Raw genomic sequence first — 16,676 nt, 5'->3', positions numbered from 1 at the left:
ATGGACTGAACGACGCCAGGAAAGCCATGCACTTTTTTTATTTCTAGTGCATATTTTTTTTAAGAATGTTTGAAGTTTGCAAAATCTTCTGGACCCTGGCTCCCACCACAGGCCACTTGTACACTTCCAGTAATATACAGTCGACCTCATGAGTAGACAGATCTGCAGATGGTGAGAACTCATGAGCAAGCAGACACCGAATTATCAGTGTTTTAGTGTATTACATCCACAGCCCACTCTCAGACACTTCATCTCTAAACAGGAGCATCTGTAACACGTTGCCTGATGTGTGCAGACTGAATTCATTTTTTTATTTATCATTACATTTTCCGTTTCAGGTCACTGAGTTTCCTGCGTCTCCAGCTCCTGGTGCAGTGATGAATCAGGTCAGGCAACTGGCCACTCTGGGCCGTCCATTCCAGTTGGGAACGCTGTATGACTGCCGGTCAGACACCCTGATCCCAGGTATTGGAATACAACCACATGAATTAGTAGTGGTCAATGCAGTGTGGTAGATTCAGCTTACAAACCTCAGGACAGTGAACAGAACTCTGTAGGCTTCAATGCAGTTATGCTGAGGGATATGATGGTCTGGGAATAAAGTTCCTGTATTGCGGTAAAGCCGATTTCAATATCATATGGACGTAGCTGGCAGAAGTAGACTGGGAGCAGCTACTCGCAGGTATGTCTCCATCTGACAAGTGGGAGCATTCAAAAGGAAAGTAATCAAAGGTCAGGGCCAACGTTTTCCCATAAGGAGGAAAGACAAGGTTAGCAAGTCCAAGGAAACTTGGATGTCAAGGGATATTGAAGGTCGGATATAGAGAAGAGAAGAACAGGTATAGAGAACCGAAACCATGTGTAGGGGATGGAGGGTCTTCAGGAAATTCAGTGGGTGGTGAAATTAAACAAATACAAACCTGTAAACTTGATAACAGTGAATATATGGACTGAACAACTCCAGGCAAGCCATGCACTTTTTTTTCATTTCTAGTCCATATTTTTACGAATGTTTTAAGTTTGCAAAACCGGACAAAGGGTGGGGGATGGTGGAACACAAAATATTACCAGCGGACAGGGTGAGGAAATTCCCCCAGCTCTTAGGTTTATTAAGAACAAGAGGGTAAACAGGGCAAGAGTTGGCTCATTAGTGACAAAAAGTCCGTTCATGGAACCAAGCCACTAAGGGGAGGTCTGAAATTGATCTCGCGAATCTGTATTCGCCAAGGACAAGCACACAGTTGGGGAAATCAGTGACTGTGATGATGAAACTCCAGGACATTTCATTTTTAGAAAGGATGCCTCGGTGGATAAATCCTCAGGGCCGATGATGTATCCCAGGCTACAGTGGGATGCTAGTGGAGGATACTTTAGGGCCCATACAGAGAATGTTAACTCTTCGCTTGCCACAAGTTGGGTGCCAGACTCAGCAGGTCAGGCAGCATCTGTGGAAAGAGAAGCATTGAACATTTCAAGTCAGAGATCCTTCGTCAGAACTGGGAAACAGAGAAAACAATTGAGTAGCAGAGGAGGTGGGGGAGGGATGGGAAGGAGAAAGGGAACATGTCTGAGTGGGTGGCAGCGAATGGGTTAATGTGGCAGTGAGACAGAGAGTGGTCTTGTGTTACGTGTCAATCGTAGGGTCTGTCTCCTGTGCTCAATCCAGTTGAAACCCATCAGTAACTCTCCATCAGATTTCCCCAGAGCAGCTTCCTGGAACCATCCATCTTCAATAACTTTTGCAGTGACCTTCCTTCCATCATAAGGCCAGAGGTGGGGATGTTCACTGACGATTATGCATTGTTCAATTCCATTCGCAACTCCACTGCATAGGAAGCAGTCTGTGTCTGTGTGCAGCAAGTCCTGGACAAGATCCAGGCACAAGCTGAGAAGTGGCAAATGACAGTCACACCACAGAAGTGTGGAACAGGGATCCCGTTTGGGGCTCGGCTGGTGAGCAGTTGTGGTGTCAATTGGCTGAGGGGTGATGAGAAATGTTCTGGCAGATGAAGTAACCTGGCAGATAATGAGTCCGGTTAGCCGAATGTGCAGTACTTCAGTCCAAAATACACCCTGTGCAGAAAATCAATTGACTGAATAATCATTAGTCACTTTAATTAATCTACACAATCTAACTAAATGTTACAAATTTTATTGCCATTTTATTCCTAAGGTGTCACCTTGTGGGACTTACAGACACTGCAAAGCAACCTCAATTGTTGTGCTCAGCCCAGCACTGAGTTTCACATCATTGCATCAGACTCCATGGAGAAGAAAGCCGCTGCACTCAATGTGTCGGGATCACTGAAAGCCAGTCTCCTGTGTGGGTTAGTGGAAGTAAATGGATCTGCAAAATATCTAAATGACTCAAAGCAATCAAAGAGACAGGCACGTGTTACCCTTCAGTACAAAACAACAACCAGGATTGAAGAACTGACGATGAGCCACTTAGGAAGACAGAATGTTGCCTACCCGAGCGTGTTTGATGAAGGATCAGCAACCCATGTCGTTACAGCAGTGCTGTATGGGGCCCAGGCTTTCTTTGTCTTTGATCAAATGGTTTCTTCAGCAGAGAACATGCAGGATATTCAGGGTAATATAGAGGTGACAATTAAATGTCTTCCAATGATTGCAGGTCAGGGTGATGCAGCCCTAACAATGACAGAAGTACAGAAGTCTCATTCGGAGAAACTTAGCTGCACCTTTTATGGGGATTTCTCACTGAGAAACAACCCCACCACATTTCAGGATGCCATCGGTATCTATGCAAGCCTCCCAAGCTTACTGGGATCAGGTGGGGAGAATTCAGTGCCCGTGAGTGTCTGGCTCTACCCTCTCAATAAACTAGACTCAAAAGCTATTCAGCTGGTGAGGGAGATAAGCATGGGATTGGTCAATCAGTGCCAGCAGGCCCTGGAACAGTTGAATGAGACAGTGCAGAGATGCAATGATATGATGAATGACAGTGTCACCATTCAGTTTCCTGAGATCAGGGACAGGATACAGCAATTCCGAGAGATGTGTCTGGAATACAAACTGGTTTTCCAGAGGACTTTAGCCAGAGTTTTGCCGTCCATCCGGGGAGGTGAGGAGGAGGGAGGATTACTGGTGGATATACTGCAGAACAAGGAACAGTCACCATTCAAACACCAGTCATTGATCACATGGCTGGATGACAAGGAATGGGAGATGATGGTGGTGAGGTTTTACCTCAAGAAGTTGGATGATATTCCTATTGTAAAATCAAGGAGAGAGTTGGATGAAGAAGTGATGAATCCAGCAACAGACTATGTCATCTGCTTCACATTTACAGCATTGCATCAGGAGGATCTCTATGTGTTAAAGGCAATCGACTACCTCCGATCTCACACAGATCAGAAAATGCAGACAGCAGCTCCTGATAATGAAGCCTGTGCATCACAACACGGCGAGCAGTGGTTTAATTCACCGTCCACAAACGAGAAAATGAAGGACCAATGTCAGTCATTCCTGGATTTTGCCACAGCTAACAAAGAAAATGGGAAAATAAAATTCCTTGTTGCTTCTGTGAAGGACGACAGCAACCGAGGAGCGTCTATTTACCTCTATGAAGGAGGGTCTTTGATAAACCAGTGCTTTGAACCCCCGTCACAGCCCCAGAGACCTACGACTATTGCAACGACACATGACAGTGTGACTCTGCAGTTACAGCCACCCAGACATGGTGCTGGTGAAATTGTTGGTTACACGGTAGAGTACAGAGGGTGGTGGCAGGAGGACTGGTCAACTCTACATACACCTGATAAATCCCACTCCGTCATAATACCTGGGTTACAGCTACACCAGGAGTATCATTTCCGATACAGAGCAGTGACCAAGGTAGGGGTCAGCAAGGTGAGTGATAGCTGCAGGGCCATGACATGTCCTACAAGCCCACCTGGTGGACCGGTCTTGCAGGGTTTTTCGTCCATCGGAACACTCTCCTGGGATGGTCCAACACAAATTGGAACTAATGTCAAAATAGTTCAGTACAGGACTGAGTACAGAGAAGAAACAGCAGTTGGGTCCAACACGGAGGGCGGACTGTCGGAGAAAATAAAGACAACAGACAGCCAATGTCACTATCATTTCGAGGGTCTGAAACCTAATACAGTCAACAGAGTCCGAGTGTCTGCTGACTGTGGAGAAGCAGGTTCCAGGGCACCAAGTGAAGCAGTTCTAGCAAAGATAGGAAATGAAGCAACCAGAATAGCCCAGAAACTTCGCAGAGAAGCTAAATTAATATCCAAAGGACACCCTTCCATTTACAAGCTGAAGCTGCAGAAGGAGGTGTTTCATCAGTCCAGACACTTTGTGAAATGTTCCTTTGGAAAACGCAACATAAAATGCTCAATGAAGACAATTATGGTTCTGGGAGCAACAGGGTCGGGGAAAACGACCCTCATCAATGGGATGATCAACTACATCTTGGGCGTGGAATGGACGGACAACTTCAGATACACGTTAATACACGAAGAGACAGGAAAATCCCAGGCTGAAAGTCAGACATCCTACATCACTGCCTACCAACTCCACCATCAGGAAGGATTTAAAATTGATTACTCTCTGACTATCATTGATACGCCTGGATTCGGAGACACCAGGGGGATAAGCCAAGATGAACAGATAACTGACAACATCCGTGAGTTTTTCACCTCCCCACAGGGTGTTGATCAGATCGACGCAGTGTGTTTTGTTGTTCAAGCCTCTTTGGCTCGCCTGACTCACACACAGAAATATATCTTTGATTCAATTCTTTCTATTTTTGGCAAAGATATTGCAGAGAGTATTCATGTACTGGTGACATTTGCAGATGGACAGCATCCACCCGTTCTACAGGCTTTGCAAGTAGCTGAGGTACCGTGTACCAAAGACGAAAACGGTAGGCCAGTACACTTCAAGTTTAACAATTCTGCCATATTTGCTCAGCGTCCAGCCTCTGGAAACTCTACAAACATGGGAAGTTTCGATAACAGCGGGGACACAGAAGAGGATGATGATAACTTTGATGCGATGTTCTGGAAGATGGGAGAAAACAGTATGAAGAAATTCTTTCAGGCCCTGACCACAATGAAAGCAAAAAGTTTACGTTTGACCAGAGAGGTTCTGAAGGAACGTCAGCAGCTGGAGGTTGCAGTGGAGGGTTTGCAAATAAAGATCCGAGTCGGGCTGACCAAATTGGAGGAACTCAGGAAAACGCAGCAGGTTATGAACCAACACCAGACTGACCTGGATGCAAATAAAGACTTTGAGTATGAGGTTGAAATTACAGTTGCAGTACAGGAAGATGAACGTAGGTCTGGTAATTACATAACCAACTGTCAGAAATGTCGATTCACCTGCCACTATCCCTGTCAAATTCCTAATGATGATGAAAAAAGAGGATGTGCAGCAATGGACAGGGATGGGTACTGTAAAATCTGTCCCCAAAAATGCGTCTGGAGTTTTCACTTCAACCAGAAGTACAGGTTTGAGTATAAAACAAAGAAAGAGAAGAGAACATACAAAGAGCTGAAAGAAAAGTACGAGAAGGCCTGTGGTGAGAAGATGACAACGCAGAAAGTCATGGAGACCCTTGAGATTGAGTTAGCTGAGGTTCGGAACGCAGTGCTGGAACTGATACAACAATTAACACAGAGCATTAGAAGACTTGAAGAAATAGCTCTGAGACCAAACCGGTTATCCACCCCAGCTTACATTGACCTCCTGATTCAGTCTGAGAAAGAAGAGGCAAAGCCTGGTTTCATGGAGCGAATTCAGGCACTGCAGGAGATCAAGGAATGGGCAGATTTCGTACAGAAATTTCCTGAAGGACAGAAACAACATACAAAGGGATCTGGAGAAAGGATTGGAAAAACCATTAAGAAGAAGTGTGCAGATGTGGTTACTTGGTTCACTGGTCACTAGCGAACATTCCAGCTGTTTCCAATGGGGACCAGATGTTTCACTCGGCCAATAAACAAGTCTCTCATTCCAATTCACCCTCCTTCTCCTCCCCAGACTTACGCCACACCTTCGGTCCTCAACGCTCCTCTCCCTCACCCCACTGGCTGGCACCCACCTCACCTGGGTCCAGTCACCGCCAGAGGTTCACCTGCAATGGCTTCCCACCCCTATCCCTGTCCACTGGTACCTGAGGACAGCCCCAAGAATCCATTCACATCCCCTCCTGTTCCCCATCTGTGTCCCATCCCTTGGAAACAACACTGGAATCACAGCGTCCATTTCCTGTGGACACAGGCTGCCCCCAGCTCCACCTTCCCACCTCCTCCCTCAAACCCCACTCTCTCCGTGCTGTCAGATGACACATTCCCCCATCCAGTGCCGGATGACGGGAAATCTTCTCCCAGCTCTGTGCTGCTCCCGGGCCACTGTCAGAGTCTGACCCACAGGCTGCTGGGAGAGGTGGATGTGTTCCATGATATTCACAGCAGAAAAATTGCAAACTGGGAAAAATAGAGCAATATTTTCCGTCAAACGGTATAGGAGGCTATTCAGTCCGCTGAGTAAATGCTGGTTTCAAATCAACATCATCGGATCCCTGACTATGCAAGTGTAGATGAAGCCTGGCACCGACTTTTTTGCCAAAACTTCCCTACTACTGACTCGGATCCTTGTAATTTCCTGGTTTATTCCTTCTTGAATAGAGCTGCCACATTTGCGGTCCTTCAGTCACCTGCCACTTCCTTTGTGTATCGTAAAATGTCTGGGGTCTGGTAAAGGGCGGGAGGTCCGGAGTGGGAGGTCCCGTCCGGGGTCTGGGGGGGGGGGGGGGGGTTGGAGCTCCTGGGTCTGAAGGGGTGGGGGTCCAGAAAAGGGCGGAAGATTCGGGGTCTGTGGTGGGCGGCAAAAGGGCGGGAGGTCCGGGTCTGGGGGGGAGGCGGGTGTTCCGAGGTCTGGTGGGGGGACGTGGGGCGGGAAACGGCGGGAGATCCCGGGTCTGAGGGAGGGGGCGGGGTAAGGGCGGGTTGTCCGGAGTCTGGGGTGGCGTGGCGTGGGGGGGGGGGGGGGGTGCAAGGGCGGGAGGTCCGTGTCTTGGTGCGGGGATGGGGGGCGGGGAGAGTGCGGTAAATCCGGGGGGTCTTGTGGGGGTCGCAGAGAGGTTCGGGGTCTAGTGGGTGGAGAAGAAGGGGGTCTGGTGGGGGTCGCGAAAAGGGCGGGGGGTCCGGGGTCTGAAGAAGCGGCGGGAGGTCCGGGGGGTGAGGGCGGGAGGTCCGGGGGGTGAGGGCGGGGAGAGGGCGGGAGGTCCGGGGGGAGAGGGCGGGAGGTGGGAACGAGGGGGAAAGTTGAGTTGAAACGTGAAGGAGCCGCGCACCTGGTCACAGCTGCTTCTGGCGGTCGGGGCCGCCCTGCGACGTCACCGTGCAGCGGCTCGGTGATTGGTGGGTATTTCTTCAAAGTCTCTTCTCATTGGCCAAGAGATTTCGGGAAGAGGGAATGTTGTGTCCGGGTCGGAAGAATTAAATCCCAACTTGTCTGATCTCATTGATGAGATAAAACAGCAGCGGCTGAGCAGGCGGCGTGTTGTCCTTCCAACGTGATGCAGCCGCTGGATCCCGGTGATCACATCTGCAGCAGGCGTTCAGCACCTGAGGACCCTCAGCGCAGGGTTGATGTGCTGGGGTCTGAGCTCCGGACACTGCGCCACCTTAGGTCGTGGGAAAGGTACCTGGACACTTGTGTTCCAGGAGGCAGTCGCACCCCTCGGATTCAGTGACGGGACGGTCCGACTGTTAAAGAGGGAGGTACAGGGGGTCATCCTGGAGGCCCTCATATTTTACCCCCGTCTTACAAAGCTGTGCCGAACATGTGCCTACCTTAGAAATTACTAGGCTTACCCATTATTTTTCTAAGCTCCATGTACCTATCCAAAAGACTCTTAAAAGACCCTATCGTATCCGCCTCCACCACCGTTGCCGGCAGCCCGTTCCCCGCACTCACCACTCTCTGAGTAAAAAACTTACCCCTGACATCTCCTCTGTACCTGCTCCCCAGCACCTTAAACCTGTGTCCTCTATTTCAGCCCTGGGAAATAGCCTCTGACTATCCACACGATTTCCACACTCCCCTCTCCCCTCCCCCTCACCATTACCCCATCAACCGCTCCCCCTCACCCTCCCTCCCCACACACTCTCTCCCACTCCCTCCCCACCCCTCCCAATTCCTTCATCCCATCCCCCTCCCCCCACCTCCAATCCTTCCCTCCAACTCCCTCCCATCCCCTGCCCCTTACCTCCATCCCCCTCCCCCACGCTCTCCCTCTTCCCTCCCTCCCCAACCCCTCCTCCCCTCCCTCCCTCCTCCTGCCACCCTCCCCTCCTCCCCACATGCTCATCCCCTCTCCTTCCCTCCCCCTTCCCCCTCTCCCACTCCCCCTCCCTCCCCTCCTTCCCCTGCTCTCCCCACACCCTCCCTCCCACTCACTCCCCACCCCTCCGAATCCCCACCTTCCCCTCCCCTCCTCCCATTTCCTCCCTCTCCCCTCTGCTCCCCCTCCACCACTCCCTCCCCCTCCCCTCCCTAACCCATCCCCTCGTTCCTCTGCTTCCCTCACCTCCTTCTCCCCATCCTGCTCCCACCTCCTCCTCCTCCCTTCCCCCTGCCCTCACATTCCCCTCCCCTCCTCACTACCCCCTCTCTCCTACTCCCACCACCTCTCCTGCCCCTCCCTCACCCTCCCCAGGCCACTCTGTCCCCTCTCCAACCCTCCCCCTCCCTTCCCACCCCTTCCCCCTTCCTGCTTCCTTCCAGCCCCTCCCCCCCTTTTCCCTCCAACCACTCCCCCTCACCTTCCCTCCATCCCCTCACCGTCCCTCCCCACCCTCTCCCATCCCCACTTCCCTCCATCCCCTTCCCCTCCCTAACTCCACCTCCCCTCCTCCTCACTCACCTCCCTCCCCTACCCATCCCCCTTAACGTCCACTCTTCCCCTCCCTCCTCCTCCTACACATCCCTCCTTACCTTTCCATCCTCCTCCTCCCCCTCCCCTCCAACCCCCCTCCCTTGCCAGCCTCCTTCCCTACCCACCCACCTCCCTCCTTACTCGCCACTCCCCCTCAGTCCACCTCACTCCACTCCCCCAGTCCCCCTTGCCTCACTACTCCTCCCACTTCCCCTCCCTCCCCCAACCCTCACCCCCTCCCTCTTCACACCCTCCCCAATCCATCCCCCTACCCGCCCCTCACCCACCCTTCCCCTCCCACCCCCTCCCTCTCCATCCCTCTCCCTCCCCCTCACTCCCTACCCTCCCCACATCCCCCTCCCTCCCCTACCCATACCCCTCCCCCACCCCTGCACTCCCCATCCCTCCCTCCCCTACCTGAACCCCTACCACTCTCCCTCCCTCCCCCTTATCCTCTCCCAACTCCTACTCCTCCCTCTCCCTCCACCCTCCTCCCCTTCTCGCCCCCTCCTCCTCCTCCCCCCACAATCTTCCCCTCTCTCAGCCTCTCCACTCCCCCTCCGTCCCCTCTCCTCCTCTTCCCCCACACCTCCCTCGCGCACTCCTCCCCCTCTCCCTCCTTCCCCTCCATCCCTACACAACCCCTCCCTCCTTACCCTCCCAATCTCCCTACCCCCTCCCCTCCCCACTTACTCCCCTCCCCCTTTTCCCTCCATCCTCCCCCTCTCCACTCCATCTCCTCCTCCCATCCCCTCCCCTCCACACTCCCATCCCCTCCTTCCCCCTCCCTCCCTATACACCCCTCCCTCATCCTCCCACCCTCCCTCCTCTCCCCACCTCACCCCATCCCCTGCCCACTCCCTTCCTCTATAATCCCTCTCCCTCAACACTCAGACTTTCCATCCCCACTTTCCCTCCCCCCTTCCGTCCTCCCTCCTTCTCCCACCACCCCCTCCCCCACTCCTGCTCCCCACCACCAGCCCTCCCCATCCTCCTCCCCCTCATCACCCCTCTCTCCTCCCCAATCCCTCCCTCCCTCGTTCACACTACCCCTTCATCCTACCTTCCCCTTCCCCTCTCTACACTCCTCTTCCCCTACCCCACAATTCCCTTCCCCTCCCCTCCCTACCCAACCCCTCCCCCCTCCCCATCCCATGGCCCTCCCCTCCCTCCTCCCATCCCCATTCATCCCACCTCCCTCACCTCCTGCTCCCCACCTCATTCCCTTCCCCCTCCCCTCCCCTCCTCCGACTCACCACTCCCCTTGTCCCACCTCCCCTCCTCTTCCCCCTCCCCTATACTCTTCTCCCTCTATACCCCCCTTCCCTCTCCCTCCATCCTCCTCCCCCTCCCTTGACCCTCCTCTTCATCCCCCTCCCTCCCCCGCACTCCCCTTCCCGTCCTCCCTATCCTCCCCTTCCCAACTCCCTCCCACTCCTTCCGTCTCTTCTCCTCCCCTCTTCCCCCATCTCTTCCCCCTCCCCTCTCTCCCATCCCTGCTTCCCTCCACCCCCTTCCCCTCCCTAACTCCTGTTAACCCGATTTTGAAGTTCCCCTTCTGTCTGTTGGAAGATCACACAGTGCCACAGTTCACTTCCAACGCATTTATTTAGCAATAAGTTGCTGGGGAGAAATTTTTTTAACAAAATAAACTTTATTCATAATGAAAGACAAACTATATACAATTACAAAACAGTGCAGGCCTTTCTATTCCTGTACAGATCATTCATTAGTGTTACCTTTTTATGTAGAAAATAAACAGCACCGATGCCACACGTGTGGCTCCCTGAAAACTACCCGGTCCCGTATTTACAATATTTAGGGGCTTTCTCCCTGACTCCGGCCCTCCCTCTCCAGTGGCAGAAGAACCCTACGCTGTCGTCCTTCCCCACCGAGCCTTTGCGTTGGCTGTGCCCAGCTTTAGTGCGTCCCTCAGCACGTACTCCTGCAGCCTGGAATGTGCCAGCCGGCAGCATTCCCCTACGGACATCTTGCAGTGCTGGGAGACCAACAAGTTTCAAGCAGACCAAAGAGCATCTCTCACCAAGTTGATGACCTTCCAGCAGCAGTTGATGTCCATCTCTGTGGGTGTCCCCGGGAACAGCCCGTAGATCAGAGAATCCTCTGTTATGCTGCTGCTGGGGATAAACCGTGACAAGGACCCCTGCATCTTTCGCCACACCCTCCTCGCAAACCTACAGCCCGCAAAGAGGTGGGCGACCATCTCATCGTTATCATAGAGACTGCAGCGGAGCTCTCCGAGGTACAGAGGGGGCAGACAGTAACTTATAGAAACATTGTCACGCACACTTTAATGAGCCAGGCGCCGGAATTCTTGGTTGAGCAGGAAACAAGCAAAGGGCTACTGCAGATGGACACAGGCAAAGGGCTACTGCAGATGGACAAAGAGCAGCCTCACACCCCAGGTTCAGCTCATCGTTTTGCAATCGGGTGAGACAAAGCCAGGTATCACCTTCATTGTTTGAGACAGCCTTCCCATTTCCCATTAAGATTGACCATCATCCATAGTCAAACATAATGGGAATCCAATTAAGTTCCAGACACAGCAATTACCACACAGCACCCAGCCCAGGAAAGCAGTGGTGTGGCTGTTCTGGCCTGAAGGACACTTTTAAAATCAGTATTTCGAGCAGCCATAATTCTCATCCGTTTTAAGATATGAATAGTTATAGTTTATTAATCCTACACCTCCTCACCTCTACCCTCCTCTTCACACCTCCCTCGTCACAACATCCCTCCCCTCTCTCCCCCAACCCACACCCCCTTAACCTCATCCCCTCCCCTTCTCCCCTCCTACCCCCTCAACTCCCTTGCCACCCTCTTCCCCATCCTCCCTCCCTTCCCACCTCACCCTCCCCCCTCCCTCCACCCCACCCACATCCTCCCTCTCCCTCCCTTCCCAACCCCTCCTTCTCCACTACCCCCTCTTCCTCCTTCCCTCCTTCCACCCTCCCCTCCTCCTCACACGCTCATCTACTCCCCCTCTCCCCTTCCACTCCACCCTCCCCGTCTCCCCCTCCCCTCACCTCCCTCCCCCTTCCTCCTCCCCTTGCCCTCTGCTCCCCCTCCTTCACCCCTCCCCCTCCTTCCCCCTTCCACCCCCTCCCCCTTGATCCCCCATCCGCCGCCTTCTCCGTATTCCACCATTCCCCTCCTGCCCCCATCCCCCACCCTACCCCTCACTCCCCATCCCTCCCCTACCCCAACCCTTCCCACACCCCCTCCCTCCCCTACCCCCTCCTCAACTCACACCCCTCCCTTTCCACACCTTTTCCTTCCACCCCTCCCTCTATAGAATATATAGAAAGTAGAGGCTATACTTTTTTTATTCATAGTCTGCTCTGTGTTTAAGATGGCTGCTGATCTCCTTAAGATGGCCGCTGGGCCTCCTTCTTCTTCAGCTTGAGCGCGGGAAACTCTTAGTGCGGGAAACGTACAGCTAATTAAGCAAATAGTTAGCCCATTCCTAGGAAGACACTGTTGATCTATTGTGCAGCTAATAGTTGTTATGGCTAGTGCAACTAATGATTTTGTAGCAGTTCTGTAGCTGATAGTTTTCATAACTAATAAGCCAGGTGCCAGAGTCTCAGAACTCATAAGTAATAGGGACACATTGTGATGTTTTATAACTGTTAGCCTTGCAGCGAATAAGCCTAGTATTGTTTTATAACTGAGTTCTGTAAGCCTAGTACCAATACCTCCAATGAACATAAATAATTGGGGCACCTTGTGATTGACTCAGGAAATGACTGTGGCGAAAGACAAATGGTTGTGAGCGAGGAGACAACTGTGAGGGAAGGCAAATGGTGATGGGTGAAACTGTGAAGAGAGAACACGATGGATTGTGATAATGTAATTGAGCTATGAAAAAAGGTATAAAAAAGGCCCACAAGCTTTGCTCGGGGGCAGTCAGAGAGAGCAGTAGTCAGAGGGTGACTGGTAACTGACTGTCTGACTGTCACAACTTTCCAAATAAAAGTTTAATTCTTGAGTAATCTTCTGCTTCTCCCGGTCATCTACTTCTTGCGGGTAACCGCGACACCTCCCCCTCCCTCCCTCTCCCTACCCCCTTCCCGTCCCCCATCTCCCTCCCTCCCCTTCCCAACCCCACCCCTCTGCCTCCCCTTCCCCTCCCACTCACTCCCCCCTCCCTGCCCTCCCCCTCCCACTCCCCCTTCCCCATCCTCTCCCACCTCCTACTACCCCCTCCTCCTTCCCCCACACTCTCCTCCTCCACTCCCTCCCTCCCCTCCTCCCCCTCATTCCCCCCTCACTACACACCCCCTCCCACCTTACCCTCCCACCCTCCCCACTCCCCCTCACTAACTCCCCCCTTTCCCTACCCCCTTCCCCTCACCCATTCCGTCCCCCCTTTCCCTCCACCCTCCTCCTGCTCCCTCCCTCCCACCCTCCCTCCTCTTCCTCCCCCTCCCCTACCCCTCATGCCCTCCACTCCTCCTCCCATCCCTCAAAACCACTCCTCCCTCCCTACCCTCCTCTTCCCCTCCCCTCATCCCCTCCCCCTCCTATTCCCTCACACCTCCACTCCCCCTCCCCTCCACCCTCCCATCCCATACACGCCTCCCCTTGCCCCACCACTCCCCCTCCCCTCCCGCCCTCCCCCTCCCCTTCACCCCTTTCCTACCCCTAACCCTCCTTCCCCTCCCCATCCCCTTCCCTCCATCCCCTCCCCAACTCCTTCTCCCCTCCCTTTCCTCAAACATCTCCCTCCCCTCCCTCCTATCCCCCCTCCTCCCCCTTCCTACTCCTCTCCCTCACCACCCTCATCTCCTCCACTCCCAAACCCTCCCACCCTACCCACTCATCTCCCCTTACCCTCGCCCCCACTCCCTCCTTCTTTCCCCTCCCGTCACCCTCCCACTCCCATCAACTTCATACCCTCCCCTTGCCCCTGCGTCCCTTCCCCCTCCCCACCGCCTCCCCACCATCCACTCCCCCTCCCTCTTCCTTCCATCCCCTCCCCTCACTCCCCCTGCTCTCCCTCCCTCCCCCTCCTTCCCTACCACCCTCTCCTTGCTCCCCCAATTCCCCTCCCTCCCCCACCGCACCCCCTCCCTCTTGCCCCCTCCCCACACTTTGCTCCCCACAGACCCCCCACTCCCCCCCACCCCCCCACACCTCACCCCCAACCCCCTCACACCTCACCCCCACTCCCCCCTCACCCCCCACTCCACTCACACCTCACCCCCAACCCCCTCACACCTCACCCCCACTCCCCCCTCACCCCCCCCACTCCCCACTCACACCTCACCCCCAACCCCCTCACACCTCACCTCCCACTCCCCCCTCACCCCCCACTCCCCCTCCCCTTTCAACAATCCCCTCCCCTTCCCTCTCCCCCACCTCACTCACACTCCACTCCACTCTACCCCAACTCACCCCTTCCACCCAATGCTCTCCTCCCTCCTCCATGATGCAAATCCAACTAATTTGCTCTGCCTGTACATGGTCTGTATTGCTCCCTCTGCCTGTACATGGTCTGCATCTCTCCCTCTGCCTGTACATGGTCTGCATCTCTCACTCTACCTGTACATGGGCTGCATCTATCTCTCTCTGCTTGTACATGGTCCGCACCTCTCTCTCCCTGTAGATGGTATGCTTCTCTCTCTGCCTGTACATGCTCTGCATCTCTCTCTCTCTCTCTGCCTGTACATGGTCCTCATCACTCCCTCTCTCTCCCTGTACATGGTCTGCACCTCTCTCTCTGCCTGTACATGGACTTCATCTCTCACTGTGCCGGTACATGGTCTGCATCTGTCTCTCAGCCTGTACATGGCTTGCACCTCTCTGCCTGTACATGGTCTGCATCCCTCTCTCTGCCTGTACATGGTCTGCATCTCTCTTTCTCTGCCTGTACATGGTTTGCACCTCTCTCTCTGCCTGTACATGGTCTGCACCTCTCTCTGCCTGTACATAGTGTGTTTCTCTCTGCCTGTACATGGTTTGCATCTCTCTCTCCGCCTGTACATGGTCTGCACATGTCTATCTGCCTGTACATGGTCTGCATCTCTCTCTCTCTCTGCCTGTACATGGTCTGCATCTCTCGTTCTGCCTGTACATGGTCTGAAACTCTCTACCTCTACATAGTCTGCTTTCTTTCTGCATGTACATTGTCTGCATCTCTCTCTCTGCCTGTACATGGTCTACACCTCTCCACCTGCACATGGTATGCATCTCTCTCTGCCTGTACATAGACTGCACCTCTCTTTGCCTGTACATGGTATGAATCACTTTCTCTGCCTGTACATGATCTGCATATATCTCTCTGCCTGTACATGGTCTGCACCTCTCTCTGCCTGTACATGGTCTGCATCTCTCTCTGCCATGCCCGTTTAACCCTACTCCTTACACTAACCCGACTTAGACCTCAACTGATGACTGTGGGTGTGGAGAGCGAGTCCTCTCCCACAACTCTGCGGCTGGCTTGTTATCACCTTGTGCTGTACATGATGTGTATCGCTTCCATTTCCTTCAATTGTTCGATGTTATTGAGGCCAATGTCACTGTTTCTTGGAAAGTTTCTTTGTGTAGAAGAACGAAACTGATGAATGAAACAGAAAGCGAATCTGCAGAACTGCGTCCCAGTCTGTTGCGGAGTGAGAACCCACTGCAGCCCTTGCACGGGTCTGGGACATCCTTTCCCTGCACATAACTGCACTTGCATCGGTGTCAACTCCAGGATGGTTGAAAGCACCTCGGCACATCAGAGCTCCCAGTGCTAGGCTTTTCATCAGTCCAATGACGTTCTGAGTCTGACTGACATGCTGAGAGTGCTGGAGGGGGCTGCCAGCGAGACCATCTGTACCACCGACAAGCTGCAGTCCCTCGTCAGCTTTGTGTGTGTGTCTCAGAGTGTGGGTATGTGGGTGTGTCTGTGTGAGTGTCTGTGTCTGTGGGTGGGTGTCTATGTCTGTGGGTGTGTGTGTATGTCTGTCTGTGTGTCTGTCCCTCTGTGTATCTGTGTGTTTGTGTGTGTCTGTCTATCTCTGTGTGTGTCTCTCTCTCACTCTGTGTCAGTGTATGTGTCTGTGTGTGTGTGTGTATCCTCCCACAGGTCCGGGACATCCTTTCTCTGCACATCTCCCCACTTGCTTCAGTGTCAACTCCAGTATCTGCTGAAAGCGCCTCGGGTCATCGTGGGGCTGTTAGTCAGCCCAGTGAGGTTCCGAGTCCGACCGACGTGCTGAGAGTGCCGGAGGGGGCTGCCAGTGAGACCATCCGTACCACCGACATCCTGCAGTCCCTCGTCAGCTGCAGACGGAGGCTTCATCTACCAGTGAGTGAGACAGGTTCATGTCCATCTGTTGAGTGCGAGTGAGGGTGTGTGTGAGGGTGTGTGTTTGTGTGTGTGTGGGAGTGGGTTTGTCTATTTGTCTGAGGGTGTGTGAGTCTGAGGGCGTCTGTGATGGTGTGTCTGTCTGTGTGTGGGTTTGTCTGTGTGTGGAGGTGTGTGTCTAAGGGTGTTTGTGTCTGAGGGTGTGTCTGTGTGGGAATGTGTCTGTGAGGGTGTGTGTGTATATGGCTGTGTGTCTGTGTGTGGCGAGGGTGTTTGTGTGTGCGTGTGCGTGTGTGTCTGTGAGGGTGTCTATGTGTGTGTGTGCGTCTGTGTGTGGGGAGTGTGTGTGTGTGTGTGGATGTGTGTGTGTCTGTCTGTCTGTGAGGGTGTGTGTGTGTGTGTGTGTGTGTGTGTGACACCAAGCGGGTCGTTAGTTTC

At 53.4% G+C, this 16,676-nt stretch overlaps 1 protein-coding gene across 8 annotated transcripts in view; it reads left to right on the top strand.

The window, feature by feature from the left end:
• LOC127585890 (uncharacterized) overlaps nucleotides 1-6,675 on the top strand; it is a 75,939-nt gene extending 69,264 nt beyond the window's left edge. For 5 of the 8 annotated variants that reach the window (XM_052043609.1, XM_052043610.1, XM_052043608.1 and 2 more), the window contains 2 exons: nucleotides 339-465; nucleotides 2,174-6,675. In XM_052043609.1, the coding sequence (XP_051899569.1) occupies nucleotides 378-465; nucleotides 2,174-5,925 (3,840 nt within the window). In that variant the 5' untranslated portion in view covers nucleotides 339-377 and the 3' untranslated portion in view covers nucleotides 5,926-6,675. The remainder of the gene's footprint in view (nucleotides 1-338; nucleotides 466-2,173) is intronic. The other 3 variants (XM_052043611.1, XM_052043606.1, XM_052043612.1) reach the window with 1 other exon arrangement.
• The last annotated feature ends 10,001 nt before the right edge of the window (nucleotides 6,676-16,676 follow it).

Source organism: Pristis pectinata, chromosome 34 (genome assembly GCF_009764475.1).
Source record: "Pristis pectinata isolate sPriPec2 chromosome 34, sPriPec2.1.pri, whole genome shotgun sequence".
NCBI lineage: Eukaryota > Metazoa > Chordata > Chondrichthyes > Rhinopristiformes > Pristidae > Pristis > Pristis pectinata.
The sequence above is the reverse complement of the archived record's forward strand: the minus strand, read 5'-3'. Positions and strand labels throughout refer to the sequence as shown.